Below are 19,134 nucleotides of genomic sequence, written 5' to 3' on the forward strand. Positions count from 1 at the left end.
CTGACTTTCTCAAACGTCTTCATACACGGATATGTTTGTGCCTTAATATAATTTAAGTATATAAATTACACCTTGCCCTTATCCTTTTACAAACAACTATATTCACTTCACGTAAACAGTATAGAATAGCAGAAAAATTACGTCACGGGACAGTGGAGTTCCTGTCACACCTGCAGTACCCTAAACGGCCACGGCCCACGAGTTGTCAGTCTTTCACTACCCAACCACTGTCGTTTGGACAAGAGCTTAAATGCGTTCGACAGGCTTAGCTCGCAAAGAGGCAAAGTTTACCGAGCAAAGATCGCTCGTGTGGACGGGGCCTTAGATGAACATTTTTGTGCCGACAGATTTGGTTTTCTTGAACTCTGAATATAGAAAATTGAAATATCTTTTCTCTAATGGAAGTTTGAAAAGGAACAAAGACTACAGTCATGTCCATTAAATGTAAAGAATAGAAATCAGATTTTCTACATGAAATTGCCTAATTTCTAGTCTTGAGAAGTTCACCCGTTGTTAATAACCAATAATCATGTGGACTTTTACTCTTAGCAGATGCAACGTTGCAATTAGGGCCATCACACAAATTCAATCTGGGGTACCTTAACTGATGAACTGCCCTGAAATGCAAACTTGGGGTCTTGTAAATTTAATGAATTGAGACATAAAAGCAAATGGTAAAATTGTAAAAACCTAAACACTTCCACTAGTTAATATTTTGTATTGAAAGGTTAATATTTTTTCTTCTTGTATAATGCATAGTAGTATAGTATTGTTGCCCAATTCCTCTGAACATTGTTCCTTGTGTTTCTTTACAAGTTGCTGGCTGCGCACCCTACCCCCTATAGGGAACCAAAAATTACAGTCACGCAATTTAACAGTTCCTATTTTGTGTACACCCTCAACTTGGGGGGCATGTGGATCGTTGGATGGACAAAGTTATTTTTGCCTTCCCCTAGCAAAAAATGCGTTTGTTGATTCCGTATACAGTACATTATAGTACAGACAGTAAGTGGAACTAGTGGTGAAACTATGCTTGAAACGGGGCACCATTTACCCTTAATTTTTATATTACATAATGATTTTATAATTGATGGATATTTTCCAATCATGGGGCAATTACCTTCCCTCCTGTAGAGCCTGCTTATTTGAATAACATTTCATATATTCATCCCACAAACAAGGGACCATACAAAGTGACAAAAAAAGTTTGTGGCAGTCAAACTTTCAAGTGAAGTCAATGTCCAGACTCCGCCAACTCATTATACAGAGAATGAACTAGAATGTTGCAGGGTTCTGGAACAGTAATACTGAAGACAGACTTAACAGAAAACCCCATGCTTTGATTTTAACTGAGAAAAACCTGCATCACGAACTTAATTGCATTATAGTTACAAAGCGTCACCAAGGTAATCATTATCATAAGGCATGGGTTGTTAATGTGGCTACTTTCCTCTTGATAAGGGTAGAAGAGAGACTAGCTATGGCAAGCAGCACTTAGGATGCCTACACTTAAAAAAATCAAACCATTGTTCTCTAGTCTTGGGTAGTGCCATAGCCTCTGTACCATTGTCTTCCAATGTCTTGGGTTAGAGATCTCTTGCTTGTGGGTACACTCAACCACACTATTCTATCTTTCTCTTCCTCTTGCTATTTTCAAGTTTTTCCAGTTTATATAAGATATTTACTTTAATGTTCTTAAACTTCTCGTAGTTTTCCTTCATTTCCTTTCCACGCTGGGCTATTTCCCGTTGGAGCCCTTGGCCTTATAGCATCCTGCTTGTCCACCTAGGGTTGTAACTTAACAAGTAATAATAATAATAATGTTCAAGGAAACATTAATGAAAGTGCAAAATTAGTCCCACGAAACTTTAATGTGCTGAACAAATATTTACTGAGGAGATTAGGTAGTTGTATTGGTATGAGTGCCCAATGAGTAAGCATTTTTCCCTAAAATTTTCTAGACATTGCTGATCAACTCTTATTCATTATTGTAGCATATTTCTTACTTTTTTTCTCATTTTGAAGCTAGCCATATGTTATATAGATGTGGCAAGGATTTCCCAACTAGATCTCCTCGAGTACCAGCCTTTAAAATTTGTTTTTATTTGTTAAGCATAGCCATGCGCAAGTAAATCTCAGCTACCTGTATAAGCATTAGTTATTTCATTGTTATGAAGAACTCTCTGCAGAGTCCAAGTTGAAGAGAGATGGTATACTCCAAGATAAGGAGGAGTTCTAAGGTCCTCGCTAGGTCCCCTTACCCCGTATAAAATCAAGGGATGGTGCCCAGTGACCATTTTTTCTTGACAGTTTACTTTAGTCCAGATCTCTGGCCATTCCACCATTTTTTTGTGTAGTAAGAAGATTGCATGTGGTCAGCATTCTGACATTAGGCAGTCTGTGTGCTACGTCCAGCGATATTCTGGAAACCACTACAATTACTGTCAAAAAAACATTTCCTCTTGCATAATGAAAGGAAATAAGTTAGGTCTGGTGAATAAAAAGCCACAGCTGTCCATTTCATACCCTTTCAGAGGTAGAAGATTGATTAAACCAATAAGCACTATTCAGGAAATTATTCTCTTTCTAGGCTTTAATCTTCCTTTTTGTGTTTGTGATTAAGTACTACATGATCCTGGAAACATCACAAGAAAACCAATGGAAAGTCTCAGTTAACTACAATAGTGTAACTAAACTTTTCGAAAAATTAGTTCATCAGCCACTAGGAGTAAAAACCACTTAGGACCATACATTAGATGCTATTGGCATCAGGCATAACTACATAAAACATTTGTTACCTATTAAGAACACTAATAAATGATTGGTAATTATATGGCATCATAACATCAATGGTCATTGATGCCAATAGAGTATGGTTAATAATGAATTAATCATGAAAGATAAATTTAAATTAAGCAACGATTATGATAGCCAGCTTCCAATACGAACTTAAAAATACCACTGGCATCATACAAAACATCTCTTCCATGAATTTGGCAAGGATGTACCTGCCATCCTCATTAAGAACAATTAAAGACTTAAGAAATAGTCGAGGTAATCGTGCTGCGTTATCCAAACTCAATACAGTATTCTAATAGACCACAAAATACCCTACAACTTTGTACTGTTTTCAGTTCAAGACTTCAAGGCTACTCAAATGTAAATCTCATAGTTGAATTAAAAAAATTTATAGGGCTCAATGTTCTGCTATTTCTTCTGACTAGTGGGTGTTGCTGAAAACTACCATCAACAATTGATGGTTTTTCTGGCTGGGCCACAAAATCTAGTTAAAATTAAATATCAAAATCCCTTTGCTGGCTGGTCACAAAATTTAAGATTCAATAGCAATATAACCTTTTAAAGATGGGTCACCCACAAGATTGACACTATTGCCTAGGTCTGAAAGGAAGAGGGTACTGACCAGTGGAGAAGAATACATCACCTATCAACCTTTTCAAACCTAATTCTACTTTTTCCTTCCCTAAAAACCACCAGAAAAATGCCAACAAAATACATTAAAAGTATTTTTATTTGTTATATTGAAAGGAAGTCACCTTATGCTAAAGAAATTTCTATTTCAACCTACAGTAGTTATCTGGGTAAAAATCCTATTTCAAGTTTGTAAAAAGCAGATCCCTGAGCATCTACAGACTTAACAGAATACATACTTTGCGATTTATTAAATCAGTAGAATTTGCCAAATTCCAATTAATTTCAGACAAATGTGCAGACATTACCCATTTCTAGGATGATATTGCACTAGGAGAATACTAACTCCTGGTTATGGGTATAGTATTTAATTTACTACTGCTAAAGCAAGCTAGTCAGGATACATATGCAATGAACCATCAGTCCTATCTTTACTACACAGTAATTACTTAAGCTTAACTTTAAGGATCTGAATAAACTTGATCCTTCCAATCTAACTCTGGATATTCCAAAACTAAACATCTGAAAATTTAGTGAAACTTTCCTTCAAAACTGATAAAAGGATTTGGTAGAAAGTCTGGGATCAAATAGCTGGCTGGCAAGACCTGTTCTAAAGTTAACATTTACAAAAAGTATATTTGAGACTAACAAAAGCCTTTATCACTGGATAATCAAGGTAATGTGCAGACTTTAGAACCTCCACAACCTTTAATACAAAGTTATTATGCAGGATATAAGCTATCCGTATTACCTATCCAACAGTATGGTCCCAAAATATGCTTATTCGGATTGTGCAAATCTCCTTTTATACGGTTACAAATTCTGTATCTAAAAAAACATTTTCAAGTCTGCGAGTCACGCACAAAATTTCATCTAATATACAGTTTTTCAAGTACTGGTAGGCTAGCGTAGGCCTAGGTACAGTTACAAATGTAATCAAACAATATTTACCTTACATAAAGCCGACATTTCATAAAACAGCTTAAGAGGAAAAATATCAATGAAAAAACAGCTCGTCGAGAAAATAAAACTTGTGGTTGCATTTCTAGCAACCTTTAAATTTCTTTCTCTAATCTCTAATTTTAATGACTGTTACTGATGTAGCAATAACATGTAAATTAGCACACTATAAATTTTTCATTACAAATTATCCTCTCTCCAATCTCCCATCTTCTGTCACAGCAAACATTCTAGAAGCAGTACAACAGTTTTATTTTTTGGCTGCTTTTAAGAATATTGAAAACTATTTTAGTACTTATTTTCAACTAGTGGTAACATAATTGATGTAGGTACAAGTTGATGCAGAGTTAGACTGACTTAAGAGGTTCAGAAAAATGTTTTGTAAATTTTATGGAATTTTACCCTTTTAAATTTTGAAACTATGGTAAATAATTATACTGTCATTAGCAATAGTTTGTTAGTGTTGACTAAACTATAACAATGGTTTTCCCGTTTTGCGACATTCAAGAATTTTTACGGATATTTAAGATACTGTATTTGTACTAACATCTACTAAAACCTTAAGTCTTACCGATGTGTAAATTTTTTCATTTGTTCGTTATGATTGGCAATGAAGTCAAAGTGTTTTAGGCAACGTTTAGTTAAAAAGGATATTAAATCACCATTATTTCATTTATTTGTAAATTTTAAGGAAAAAGTAATACATTAGTGATAACTATCATTACATGATACTTTGTAAGATATCTTGCTGCAAAAACTAACTTATACACAAATGTATCAACGCATTCGTATGTGTTACGATTGCCGATGAAATGTAACCAAACAAGGTTTCCATTTTAGGTGGCATGTCCAGAAAAAGGCACTTTATAGAATGGTTAATATTGGAAAATGATACAGCAAAAACTTGCTTATACACAGATGGTTTTGCAATTCACCATTTGTTATTAAACAGCAGATACAACCTAAGCTGATTAATATTTGCCCTAACTTCAAGTTACCTTATATGCAGCAATGTGTGGTACTTCCTCTCATCTTGGGTGTAATAATTTTAAACTTGTTATTCAAACTAACACTGCTGATGTTTATTCATTTACAAGGACTTTATATTACAAAAAATACAGGATACAATAGTACAGTATTGGAAATATGTAGTAAAGCTTGCATTGGGCCTAACGAAATTATTCCCTTTGTGTATCAAAATGTGATTTCCCTCAAAGTATGCGATTTCCCAGCACTGAGGTCATGGATTGACCCAACTAGCATAATTGGGACCATACTGTATTACACTATAATTCAGACTAACTTCCACTTGCTGAAACCCCTAACCCAGCCATATTTACACAGCCTGGAGCTTTATGCAAAATATCCCACCTCGCTAGAATATTGGAGTAAAACCTACAGATCTCAGAACAAAGTTACCTTTTAACTGCTGACAATGAAAAGAATCCCTCTTGCATTATAAACTATAATTAACTACCCATTACTGTATCCTAGAGGTCTTGAAAAAGCACCGAATAAATACCTATTTCCGAATAAAAATATTAATTGCTAGCTTTAAAATCTGCTCCACTTTCAAATGGCACGTATGTTTGATGGGCCCTAACAGTTATGACCAAATGTCTACATCCAGCATGGCCTAGAAATTCGTAGCATTTACAGTTAAGTGGTTTGTAAAGCTACAATTGAAAATATCAATACCGACAAAATCCAACCATTACGTATCTCAAAAGTATGAAAAGGCCTGGACTACAAAACTTCAAAAGATCATACAAATATCTAAATCAGAATTATTTTTTTTTTTTTTAACTTCCAAATAAATAAATACCCCCTGACCTGACAATTGACTTTCCCAACTGCTACTTGCAAAAAACTACAGCAACGGTAACACCAATTATCACAAATTACTTCATCATACATCCATTCTTCATTTACAACAAAATGACACTATAGAATGCACTAAACTCTCAATACTTAGCCTGGATACAAGAACTATTCTAGAAACCTAAAACATTTCAATTAAAATCAAATATCCAACCTTTAACAGTTAAAAAGCTTTTACTGCCTATTTCTTTACATATACATCATACATCCATATACCAAGGCACTTCCCCCAATTTCGGGGGGTAGCCGACACCAACAATGAAACAAAACAAAAAGGGGACCTCTACTCTCTACGCTCCTTCAGCCTAACCAGGGACTCAACCGAGTTCAGCTGGTACTGCTAGGGTGCCACAGCCCAACCTCCCACATATCCACCACAGATGAAGCTTCATAATGCTGAGTCCCCTACTGCTGCTACCTCCGCGGTCATCTAAGGCCCCGGAGGAAGCAGCAGGGCCTACTGGAACTGCGTCACAATCGCTCGCCATTCATTCCTATTTCTAGCACGCTCTCTTGCCTCTCTCACATCTATCCTCCTATCACCCAGAGCTTTCTTCACACCATCCATCCACCCAAACCTTGGCCTTCCTCTTGTACTTCTCCCATCAACTCTTGCATTCATCACCTTCTTTAGCAGACAACTATTTTCCATTCTCTCAACATGGCCAAACCACCTCAACACATTCATATCCACTCTAGCCGCTAACTCATTTCTTACACCCGTTCTCTCCCTGACCACTTCGTTCCTAACCCTATCTACTCGAGATACACCAGCCATACTCCTTAGACACTTCATCTCAAACACATTCAATTTCTGTCTCTCCATCACTTTCATTCCCCACAACTCCGATCCATACATCACAGTTGGTACAATCACTTTCTCATATAGAACTCTCTTTACATTCATGCCTAACCCTCTATTTTTTACTACTCCCTTAACTGCCCCCAACACTTTGCAACCTTCATTCACTCTCTGACGTACATCTGCTTCCACTCCACCATTTGCTGCAACAATAGACCCCAAGTACTTAAACTGATCCACCTCCTCAAGTAACTCTCCATTCAACATGACATTCAACCTTGCACCACCTTCCCTTCTCGTACATCTCATAACCTTACTCTTACCCACATTAACTCTCAACTTCCTTCTCTCACACACCCTTCCAAATTCTGTCACTAGTCGGTCAAGCTTTTCTTCTGTGTCTGCTACCAGTACAGTATCATCCGCAAACAACAACTGATTTACCTCCCATTCATGATCATTCTCTCCTACCAGTTTTAATCCTCGTCCAAGCACTCGAGCATTCACCTCTCTCACCACTCCATCAACATACAAGTTAAACAACCACGGCGACATCACACATCCGTCTCAGCCCCACTCTCACCGGAAACCAATCACTCATTTCATTTCCTATTCTAACACATGCTTTACTACCTTTGTAGAAACTTTTCACTGCTTGCAACAACCTTCCACCAACTCCATATAACCTCATCACATTCCACATTGCTTCCCTATCAACTCTATCATATGCTTTCTCCAGATCCATAAACGCAACATACACCTCCTTACCTTTTGCTAAATATTTCTCGCATATCTGCCTAACTGTAAAAATCTGATTCATACAACCCCTACCTCTTCTAAAACCACCCTGTACTTCCAAGATTGCATTCTCGGTTTTATCCTTAATCCTATTAATCAACACTACCATACACTTTTCCAACTACACTCAACAAACTAATACCTCTTGAATTACAACACTCATGCACATCTCCCTTACCCTTATATAGTGGTACAATACATGCACAAACCCAATCTACTGGTACCATTGACAACACAAAACACATATTAAACAATCTCACCAACCATTCAAGTACAGTCACACCCCCTTCCTTCAACATATCAGCTTTCACACCATCCATACCAGATGCTTTTCCTACTCTCGTTTCATCTAGTGCTCTCCTCACTTCCTCTATTGTAATCTCTCTCTCATTCTCATCTCCCATCACTGGCACCTCAACACCTGGAACAGCAATTATATCTGCCTCCCTATTATCCTCAACATTCAGCAAACTTTCAAAATATTCCGCCCACCTTTTCCTTGCCTGCTCTCCTTTTAACAACCTTCCATTTCCATCTTTCACTGTCTCTTCAATTCTTGCGCCGGCCTTCCTTACTCTCTTCACTTCTTTCCAAAACAACTTCTTATTCTCTTCATATGACTGACCCAGTCCCTGACCCCACCTCAGGTCAGCTGCCCTCTTTGCCTCACGTACCTTGCGCTTTACTTCCACCTTTTTCTCTCTATATTTTTCATACTTCTCTATACTATTACTCTGCAGCCATTCTTCAAAAGCCCTCTTTTTCTCTTCCACTTTTACCTTCACTCCTTCATTCCACCATTCACTGCCCTTCCTCATGCTGCCTCCAACAACCTTCTTCCCACATACATCACTTGCAATCCCAACAAAATTTTCTTTTACTAACTTCCACTCCTCCTCTAAATTACCAGTTTCTCTTACTCTCACCTCGTCATATGCCATTTTCAACCTTTCCTGATATTTACTTTTTACCCCCGGTTTTATCAGTTCTTCAACCCTCTTCAATTTCTTTACAGGAACACTTATTCCAAGATTTAAGCTTAGCCACATTTCAAACGAGTTTTACAAAAGCCTTAGTTTAAAGTTAAAAACTGGAAAGATTTTACCTTAATTTACTGGCTTTAGCATTTAAAACAGCTTAGGAATAAAGCAAAACTAGCAATTGAAACAAAACTAGGTATCTTCAAAACAAGGTATCTTCAAACTACCAAGGAAAATGCAAAGGTTTAAAAACTGAGGATAATGTCAAAGTATGCCTTATACCTGTGCTATACTTAATACGACTGTAGGTCAAGTTAAATACTATCTCATGGAAAAACACTTCCTTCAATTAGCCTGCATCTTTGTTACTTGACTGTATATTTAAATATGACAAAATATAAGTAGAATATTAATAGAATTCACTAATTATGAATTTGAAGTAGCTAAAGACTAAAAATTTACTGTATTAAGTAATTTGTAACGAAAAACCAAAACTAAGAACTTCCAAGTTTTCCTTCCTAACAACTATGAACTATTGAAACACGTCTACAATACTTGAAATGGTTCACAAGTTTCACAGGTGAAAGTATACATCGAAGCAATAGACCTCCGTCATACTATAGCGTGGAAATCCATGGGAAATCAATACTTGGTTCCTTGAAGTTTGATGAACACTGTATTACACCTGAAAATAAGAATCTTTATTAACCAGTGGAATATTAAAACTGTAGAAGGGTAACATCCATCGATAAACTTAATATCCATCGATAAACTTAATATCCATCGATAAACTTAATATCCATCGATAAACTTAATATCCATCGATAAACTTAATATCCATCGATAAACTTAATATCCATCGATAAACTTAATATCCATCGATAAACTTAATATCCATCGATAAACTTTCATTACTATTACCCAAAATTAAATAATCAAAATCAGGTATTCATAAAATTTAGAGACCTATAATCTAATACAGTATGTTGATGGCATATGAAAAATTCACATAACCTAGCTGCCTTTAACTAAATCCAACATGTTTTGTTGGGTACTTAATTTCCTTGTAAATGTGGTACAAGGCTATCTTCATTGACCTTTCTTGCATCAAATATTTCAAAACATTTAGTCCAAAGCCATAGTTTAAATTTGTAAGTATTACAGACATACTTTAGTTAGAATTTTTATATGTTGCTGCTAACTATACACTACAGACTTGAAACTACAATAGGATTTCAAAAGAGTAAAATTCTTAAAAATTTCAATTCGTTTTCCTTAAAATTTAAGAGGAAAAAAAAATCATAACTTGTAAGCTAAATGTGGCAATTAACTAAATTCAGTAAGTTACTGAAAATGTTTAGTCGTCATTGAACAAAAATTTCTGTATTCACAATAATCATGTTTCTCTTGAAGCTGATAGTTTATTACCTCCCCCAAAAAAATTCCCATCTTATAATAAATATAGGTCTAATATATGGTGGAATGTGTAGCTAATGGCAATTGCTATGGCATGAATATGCCGTACAGTCTTGCTATCACTTTCAACGATTAAATCAGTCCTTATCCTTGATACTAGTCAATTGGAGAGCAGTAGGATAGGAGGAGGGGGGGGGGGTAAGTACATGGCTATCAAGCGAGTATCAGAAATTAATTTATTTAAAAGTTCGCAATTTCTATAACCCTTTCCAAAAGTTCACATTGCATTGGCGACTCAAAAATTGGAGGGGGGTTGCTGATGGACATCATTGAACTAAGTTCAAGCCAGACACTAATTTTAAATCATTGCATACAAAGGCAATTCCCTTCAATTTGTACAATACACATTTCAGGATAATTACACAATACCAGTCCTTACCTGTGAGAGGTCATGTCTTAGTTCTCAGTTCCTCTTCCTGATCTCCAAATGCTATCTCTAGCAGAAAACTGTGCAATTTCAGGTTACCATGATCTTCTAATTCCTTCCATAGAAATTAACGGCCCAACCTGGTAAGAAAATTTCACAAATAAGCGCTTTTGATAGTTAAACTGAAATGATTAAGAACTAATGCAGTATTATACATAACTTTTGAAGTTCATAAGTTCAGAAGAAAAATTTATTGCCACAAAATCCTAATACAATACCTATAATGGTATTATAAAAAAAGACAAGAACCTTTGAGGCTCCACTTTCCTAACTAAATTACCAGTAGTTTAAAATTACGAAACTATCAATTCTATTTTAACTTATTTGTTTTAATAGAGATTGTTCAGCTTGAAACAAGCTGCAGTCATTAGAAATTTTTAACAAGTGTTTAAATTACTGGTGGAGTGGTGGGTGGGCTAGAAGTCCTAGATCCCTTTAGTCCAATGAACGTGACAGCAGCTCCATCTAGAGCGCGAGAGAAAAATTGCATAAACAGAAGCACAACCCATAAATTATGTCCCACCCTGAGAGAGCATTACTCCTACACTAATTAAATTACACTGGCTGCCTATTAAAGCTCAAAATGTAGATTAAGATACGCGCCCTAACCCATTGGGTTAAGAGAGCCAGACATCTAAAATATCTTAGTAAAATTACCAACACAACGTGGAGCCAACAAACCGTGTAGACAATAGTCAAGGCGTTCAAATTATTGGAGCCAAGGTGCATGACTACTGTACGTTCCAGAGCTTTCAAACACGCAGTCCCAAGACTATACGGTACGACGAACTAGCACTGGACATATGGAAGACTAAAGATCAGGCTTTCAATTAACTGAAAACTGTTCTAAGTGTTTCAATGTGGATTTGACAAACATGCAATATGCTGTGTGACACTAAATGCCTATGGTATACAATTAACTTAATTTAGGTCCTGTAGTGCATAGGGTTCCCTTGTGTGATTAAGACCAGGAAATCATCCCTTAAAGTACTTGAAAGAGGGTGTAGGGGAGTGAGAATTGTAAGATTAAATATAAGTGTTTTATAGCCCCAAATCCAGAAGGGGGCAGAAAGGAGGGGCAGCAAACACTAAGAAAATACCAGGAAATAGGGGACTTGAGAGAGGAAGAGGGATGGAGCAGGAGGCAGAGGAAGAGGGATGGAGCAGGAGGCAGAGGAAGAGGGATGGAGCAGGAGGCAGAGGAAGAGGGATGGAGCAGGAGGCAGAGGAAGAGGGATGGAAGGAAGGATATGGGGTGGTGGTGGTGGTGGTACGGATAGCTAGGAGACCAGAGCAGTAATGCATAAATTCATGTTGAACCTGAATGAAGGGATTAATTACAGTATTTAAGGATTATCCCATCAAGCAAATAAAGCAATGTTATCTTATGACTGGACAAGGGGGTTTAGTGTTAACAGCCTAAATATGGTTAAGGACTTAGGGTATGTAGGAATACTTTTGGGGAAAAGCACCATGCCATCACCTGCTTCCACGGTCAAAGGTAAACAAACTTGAAAACTGTTAGCAAGTAATTAATTACGTAACAGAACATGTATAAACTATTTAGTTGAAAAAATGGTTTATACAAGAAATTGCTAAGCTTTAGATTTAGGCTGCACGTGTAGAAATTCTTAGGTACTTTGGATGGTTGTCCAGTTCCAATAACTTTATGGGATGTTACTCTCTTCTTGGTCTATTCTAGCTGTTAACCATGGTGGTCATTTAGCGAAGTTTGACAATGCCAATGTCAAAATTTAGTTACCAATTCTCTAGTTTTAATTATTACAGATAAAATTACTTAACTGCAATTTAACATAGTACCAGTGATACATTTATAACCAATTTCAACGAAACTTGGTGATCATGCAAGATATGACCCAGGGACAAATACACAAGATTTTGGAAGAAATTACACCGAATTACAGCTCTTTTTGTTTATGAACATTATGCAATAACTGCTAAACTAAACAAATTTCAATAAAACTTAGTGGACATGCGAGGTATGACCCAAGGACACATTCACTAGATATTTAAGAAAATTATCAAATTAAAAGTATGCTGTTGAGTTAGAGCAAAATAACACTAACATTACACAAAAACTACAGAAGTTAAACAACTTGTTGAATATATGAAGTATGAGTATGGCCCCAAAGACTAACCCACTAGATTTTGATAATATATCGAAGGACAAGTACGCAATGACTTTTTGAACATCACGCAAAACCTACAGAAAACTATAACTAAACTTAAAACGAGAGGTGTGATCCAAGGACAATTCCAATATTTTTTTTTTCTTTTTTTTAGAATATAATGTAGTACGAGTACGATGTGGAGTTGAGAGCATAAAATGTCTGAGCATTACACAAAATCTACAGAAACTAATAAAACTTGGTGCACATGCGAGGTTATGACCTAGGACAAAACCATTAAAACCAAGAAAATACATCTGAGTGAAAGTACACTTAGTTGAGAGCAAAATAAGACCGTTAGGAGAGAAAAAACTTCCAGCCAATTTTAACAAAACTTGGACATGCGAGGTATGACCCATGGATAAATTCACTAGATTTTGAAGAAAATCTAATTAAAAGTATGCAGAGGAGGAAGAAGCAAAATAAGTTCTTGTTTTTCGTTAACATTGCACAAACTACAGAACCAATTTCTACGAAGCAGTGGACATGTGATGTATGACCCAAGGTGAAATTGACAATTTTGAAGAAAATACATCCAAGTAAAAGTATGCAGGGCTATTACGAACAAAAAACTGAACATAAGGAAAAACTAGATTCAATTCCAACGAAACTTGGGACATGTGATGTATGACTCAAGGACAAATCCACGAGACCGAAGAAAATACGTCGAAGGACAAGTATGCACTGGAGTCTACAGCAAATTAGGACTAACAAAATTACACAGACTACAAAACCCTTTTCAATATAACTTGGTGGACATGCAAGGTATGACCCTACGACAAATCCATTAAGCTTTGGAGAAAATACATTGAAGTACATGTACACGTTAAGAGGTATGACCAAACTATAAATACAGTAGATTTTGAGGATGATATATATAATTATGTAGTGGAGTCAGAAGCAAAATAAGCTTTTTTTGGACATTACGCAAAAACTAGAGAACCAATTTCATCGAAACTTTGATGACATGTGATATTTGACCCAGGGACAAATTTAGGATTTTCAAGAAAATTTACATTAAAGTACGAGTATGCATTGGAGTCAAGAACAAAGCAAGGACTACACAATAGGGATAGAGTTACCCCTGCACTAATTAAATTACACTGGCTGCCGGTAAAGGCGAGATTTGAATACAGGCTCTTACTGACGTTTAAGATACTGAACCAAAACGAACCAAAATATCTAAAAGAATGCCAGAAACTAGAACTAGAAACAAATGTTACCATAAGACATGAGTGAGACTATCTGAACCAAGAACAAAATAGTAAATTTGGTGAAAGGGCTTTTAGCTACTGTGCGCCTAGACATTATAATAAGCTGCCAACTGAAATGGACCTAACGGGAGCAATTGAATTTAAGAAGAAACTAAAGACATTACTTGTCACAAGATATGATTTGGAAGATGCTACAATCAAAGAATTGTACAAGTTAATGAAAATGTTTAGTTATATGATTGATATAGACCCGCCCGAGAAGTAGTTCACTCGACCTCAGTGGAGGGTTGGATTTAAACCCAAAACAAGTAAACAAGTTTACGAACATACGCAAAAGCTACAGAACCAATCTCAAAATTGGTGACATGCGAGGTTATGATTCAAGGACAAGTCCATCAAACTGAAGCAAATATACAGCAAGTACAATTGAGCAAAATTAGACTGCTTGGCGAGGTTACGGCATGCTCTCTACCGAGTCGACAGCAAGACTTACTTTTTACTTTTAGGGGTTTGTTTCTCGCCCTCCATCAGACACTAGGAGTATGAAAACTTTTCCCGTTTATATTTAAGTTTTTATTTAGTATTTTACGTTACTGTAAATTACTTTTCCACAAATAAAACCAGGGCTTCCCACTTAGATCCCCATAAATTATGGGGGGGGGGGAGGAAAACTTAGAATACATGGTGCATTTATATGGCTAGTAATTTTACTATTTACCAAAATTTGACTTTACAACTGACCTTTTGATAAAATCTTTTTTTTATGAATTACATTAAATTTTTTGTAGTGTTATCAATTTCATAGTACAGTAATGCAAAATGGCAACGTAGATATGATCACTGCAAAGCCAGTTGACACCAGTTTTGAACAATTTTACATATGCATAAATTTCTGATCGGGACAGTTTGCACATGGAAATTTTCTTTTTCATAATATATGTAGGTGCATTCTGTTTACTTTAACAAAAAATGAAATTTAGATATAAATTTATTGTATTTGCTCTAAAATTGCTCTATTCGTTTGGACATCACTACCTGTTATATAAAAAAAAAACTGTTCTTAAGAAGTTTTTCATAACGAGCTACGAAACTATCAAGTTATATCACCCTACAAAATTTAGCATTTGTAAAAACGGCTTATTACTTGAATTATATAATCATTGCGACAGCCGTTTTTACTAAAATTAAAAAATTAGCATTTATGAATAATAAAAAAACGCTAATTTCCGTTCCCTTAGTTTTTTGTTTTAGGTAATTTTATGGATTTTAAAGCTGCTGCGTGCTTGAAAATGCAAAATCCTTCACAAAAAAAGCAACAAACTAAAAATTGATGTCTGTCTGCCCATACTAAGTCGCAGGAAAAAAATTTGCAAAGGCACTCATATCCCTTGGTCAAAAGCCACTGAGCCTAAACGCAAGTCATGAGCGGTATCACAAGACCTACTGTAAATATTAGTTTTAATCCAAAGCAGCGAAGCTACTTTCCTTTTTAACCTTTAAATACTAACCACCTACGTAATAGAATGTTAGTTTCTGATACTGGACAGGTGTACTGTAAACCTAACACAACCAAATCTGAGTGTTACCAGTACAGGTATGAGAATATTACTAAAAATTCCCCCCAGCCGCTCTATACGTAAATAAAGCATTTAGTTTGGTATATTTAGTTCCAACCGAGAATGGATTCGTGGTGTAAATATTAACCCCACCTTAGTTTCAAAAGACCTGAGCATTTATGGCTGCAATGCTTTTAAGAGATGCAGTACCCCTTGACGAAAATTAATGGGGCACCAGTTGGAAAAGTTTTTGGGGCGGGAAGCACCTAAACTACAGTTTGCCCCAATAAAAAGCAAAAAAAACATTTGGAAAATATAAGTTATATTCGGAAAAATTAAAGGGGACATTACCGTGAAGGATACCTAATGGCCTTGCTCAAGGTAAATTTATTTGGCAAGTGGAAAAACCTTTCAGTAATTAATACTTCTTCCTCTATTGCCCGGTGGCTCTTGCAAGGACCTAAAATTATGAAAGCGAATTCCTATTCAGATAAGCATCAACAGCTTAAATGCAAACAGTTTTTTTAATTACAGAATTACATAACATTACAGAACATCTCCCTCCCTTCCTTAACCGCTCATGAGACATCCATTCATCCAATACAAGAAACTTCCATGTCTTGCGATATGCTCAACTTGGGTTCGAGATCCGCTCAAGCTCTATAGATTGTGTCAAACCTAGTCAGAGAGGAGCCAAGGATGGGAGTTTGGGAAAACTTCAATCAGCAGCCATAGCCTGGTCCTCCCTGCTCCTAGCTTGGAGGGGGAACTTGGGCACTGTAGTTATGTAATTTAAACCTCTCATCACCTCTGTGTTAATTTTTACCCTTTCCTTATCCATTGTATTCTGCAGATGGTGATTTGCCTACATGAATGTCCATACATTATTGGCATTGGGAACATTCAAACCACTAAAATGAGCAGATACATTCCAGAACCAAAATAAAAATTTAAGATTTAGTAGCCTGAAAAACTTGGCTCTACTCGTTTCCTCAACTGACATCCACGATATAAAAGTACACTTAACTACCCTGTTTTCTGAAACAAGCCCATTTAATTTTATTAAATTTTAGTCCTTTACATAATCAGGTTTCACAATTTTACTTTTCCCTACAAATTTGAAAAAAAAAATTTTCTACATAGGGAAAAACCAATCGAGAACACCATGGCATGATGTACAGATCTATTTGGAACTTACATCCATGTGACTTATAGGTAAATAATTCTGAAAATCTTAATTTCCAATAGGTTTTAATTTGAGAAAATACGTTAAAATTAATTAAACAACTACTGGTTACTTTCATCCTTGCCAAGATCCTCTTGACATGATGTGTCGTACAATGGTAGCGACATTTTTAGATTTCAGAATCAAGTCTTCTGAAAGCTAACTTATAACATTTGCCTTTAAGATTTTAATTGAGTATTTTTTTAACCCTATAATAAACGATATATACAGCAGCGACCTTCGATGTCAGGATGCCAGAAACCTTCAGATCATTCATTCGTTAATACTTTCAGGGCTGCTTTTCTGGTCCTATATTGCAAAGGAACCCTACTCCTCCGGACCTTCCGTAGTTCATTTAATCGTATAAACCTACAATCCAAAGAATTCAGCATTTCACACAGCATTATTTGTCAAATCTAAATCTTAAAAAAATATTAAATTCTCCTTTGAAAGCTTCAATATCTTCATCTTTATTATCTTGAGGGAGATAGTTTACCTTTTATAATCAAAAACTAGTATTGACAACTGAGAATTCTTTAAATTAGTGAAAACTTACATTCCACATTGTTCAACCAAGTACACTGAAGAGAACTTTTACAACAGTTTTCTCGTTACTCATTACAACCCAAAAGGTATTTTCAATAACAAGACTGCTAAAACTCGAAATGTAGCTTACACAGCTTAAGAGATTACTCAAAAACGCCCTGTCCTTTATAACTTCACTATATTGTACTACGATATGGCATACCCTCCGCTATAAGCTATCTTTACATTTTCAAAATTTCCGTAACTCCAACGACCATCATGTTTCAAACCTCTCAAATACTAGAAGTCCTAGCATTATGTTAACTGTCTTAACTAAAATATCCTACTTATATAACCAATGGTTACCCAATCCAATTAAAAGTTCTACGTATATAAGAATCCTATTTGTTATGTCTAAATACCCTGATAAACTTTTGAAAACTTTTCAGGATTAACTGGCTAATAATTCACGTTGACAGTTCAACTAAAAAGTTCATTGGTTTAGCTTTTGATTATTTTTGTCGAGCCAAGAAAATTCATACGGAACTATTGCACAAGTAAAATTTGCATTATGTCTTATCTCTAAAACGACTATGTATATTCTAAACTTTACATAAAAATTATGGGATTTGCTTTTTTTTTTTTTGTAAACTAAAAAATTTCGCTACGTAACACCACGCATAAAGTGTAAATAATCAATTTCTAGTTAAACACCACATTAATTTTACAACGCCAGGTTTATTGGATTTGTCTAAATATTTACTCAAAGACTTAAAAATCTGAGTACGAAACTTGCGCATAAAAAGTAAAATGTTAAAAGGCTAGTTTCTGCTCAAACACGTACCATTATTTCTAACTTTATAGGTTCTTACGGTAATTCTATGCCAAGACAGAAAACTTTGCTACCAAACATTACGTATAAAAAGTGAAACTGGTAAATACGATTACAGTGATTAGTACCCAATAATTTATACTAGTTATCTTGTGATTTGCCCATATTTTTACCCTTAATACTATGGGGAGGGAAATCTTGCAATTAGTTTTACAAACGCCCTAATACACGTTAAAGGGATCCGTGAGAAACCGGGGTTTTGGGGTGGGAAATACACCCAACTAAAGTGATTTTTAGCAGAATTAATGAATATAGCCATTTGGCAAAAAATATTAAGTAATATTGCGGTCAAGTCCCAATTAGGGACTAGCCAGTATATGAGCTTTATTTTTTTTTTTTCGCGCGCGAAGCGAGCCCACGGCAGAGCAAAAGCCATTAGATTTCGGTAATATTTCGATAGAGCACTGGTTTGGGTGGGACTACGTAATATTAACAAATATTGTTCGTTATTAGCGTGAATTTAAAGTATCAAATATTTCTTGAATTGTTTTAGTATGAATAGCCATTTGACAAAAAATTTTACGTAATATTGCGGTCAAGTCCCACCTACAGCCATTACTGCTAGCCAGTATATAAGAGTTTTTTCTTTTTTTTCGCGAGCGAAGCGAGCCCACGACAGAGCAAAAACCATTAGATTTCGGTAATATTTCGATAGAGCAATGGTTTGAGTGGGACTAAGTAATATTACCAAATATTCTTCGCTATTAGCGTGAATTAAAGTATCAACTATTTCTTGAATAGTTTTAGTTCCCGTGGCTAGCTTCGTCTGCATAAATTCTC

At 35.7% G+C, this 19,134-nt stretch overlaps 1 protein-coding gene across 2 annotated transcripts in view; it reads right to left on the minus strand.

Moving 5' to 3' along the window:
- Nucleotides 1–5,115: 5,115 nt before the first annotated feature.
- LOC137638749 (uncharacterized) overlaps nt 5,116–19,134 on the minus strand; it is a 183,783-nt gene continuing 169,764 nt past the window's right edge. For both annotated transcript variants that reach the window (XM_068371094.1, XM_068371093.1), the window contains exons 2-3: nt 10,706–10,833; nt 5,116–9,535 (exon numbers count right to left, since the gene is read on the minus strand). In XM_068371094.1, coding sequence (XP_068227195.1) covers nt 7,963–8,919 — 957 coding nt within the window. In that variant the 5' untranslated portion in view covers nt 8,920–9,535; nt 10,706–10,833 and the 3' untranslated portion in view covers nt 5,116–7,962. The remainder of the gene's footprint in view (nt 9,536–10,705; nt 10,834–19,134) is intronic.

The sequence above is a fragment of the Palaemon carinicauda genome, chromosome 3 (assembly GCF_036898095.1).
Source record: "Palaemon carinicauda isolate YSFRI2023 chromosome 3, ASM3689809v2, whole genome shotgun sequence".
Classification (NCBI taxonomy): domain Eukaryota; kingdom Metazoa; phylum Arthropoda; class Malacostraca; order Decapoda; family Palaemonidae; genus Palaemon; species Palaemon carinicauda.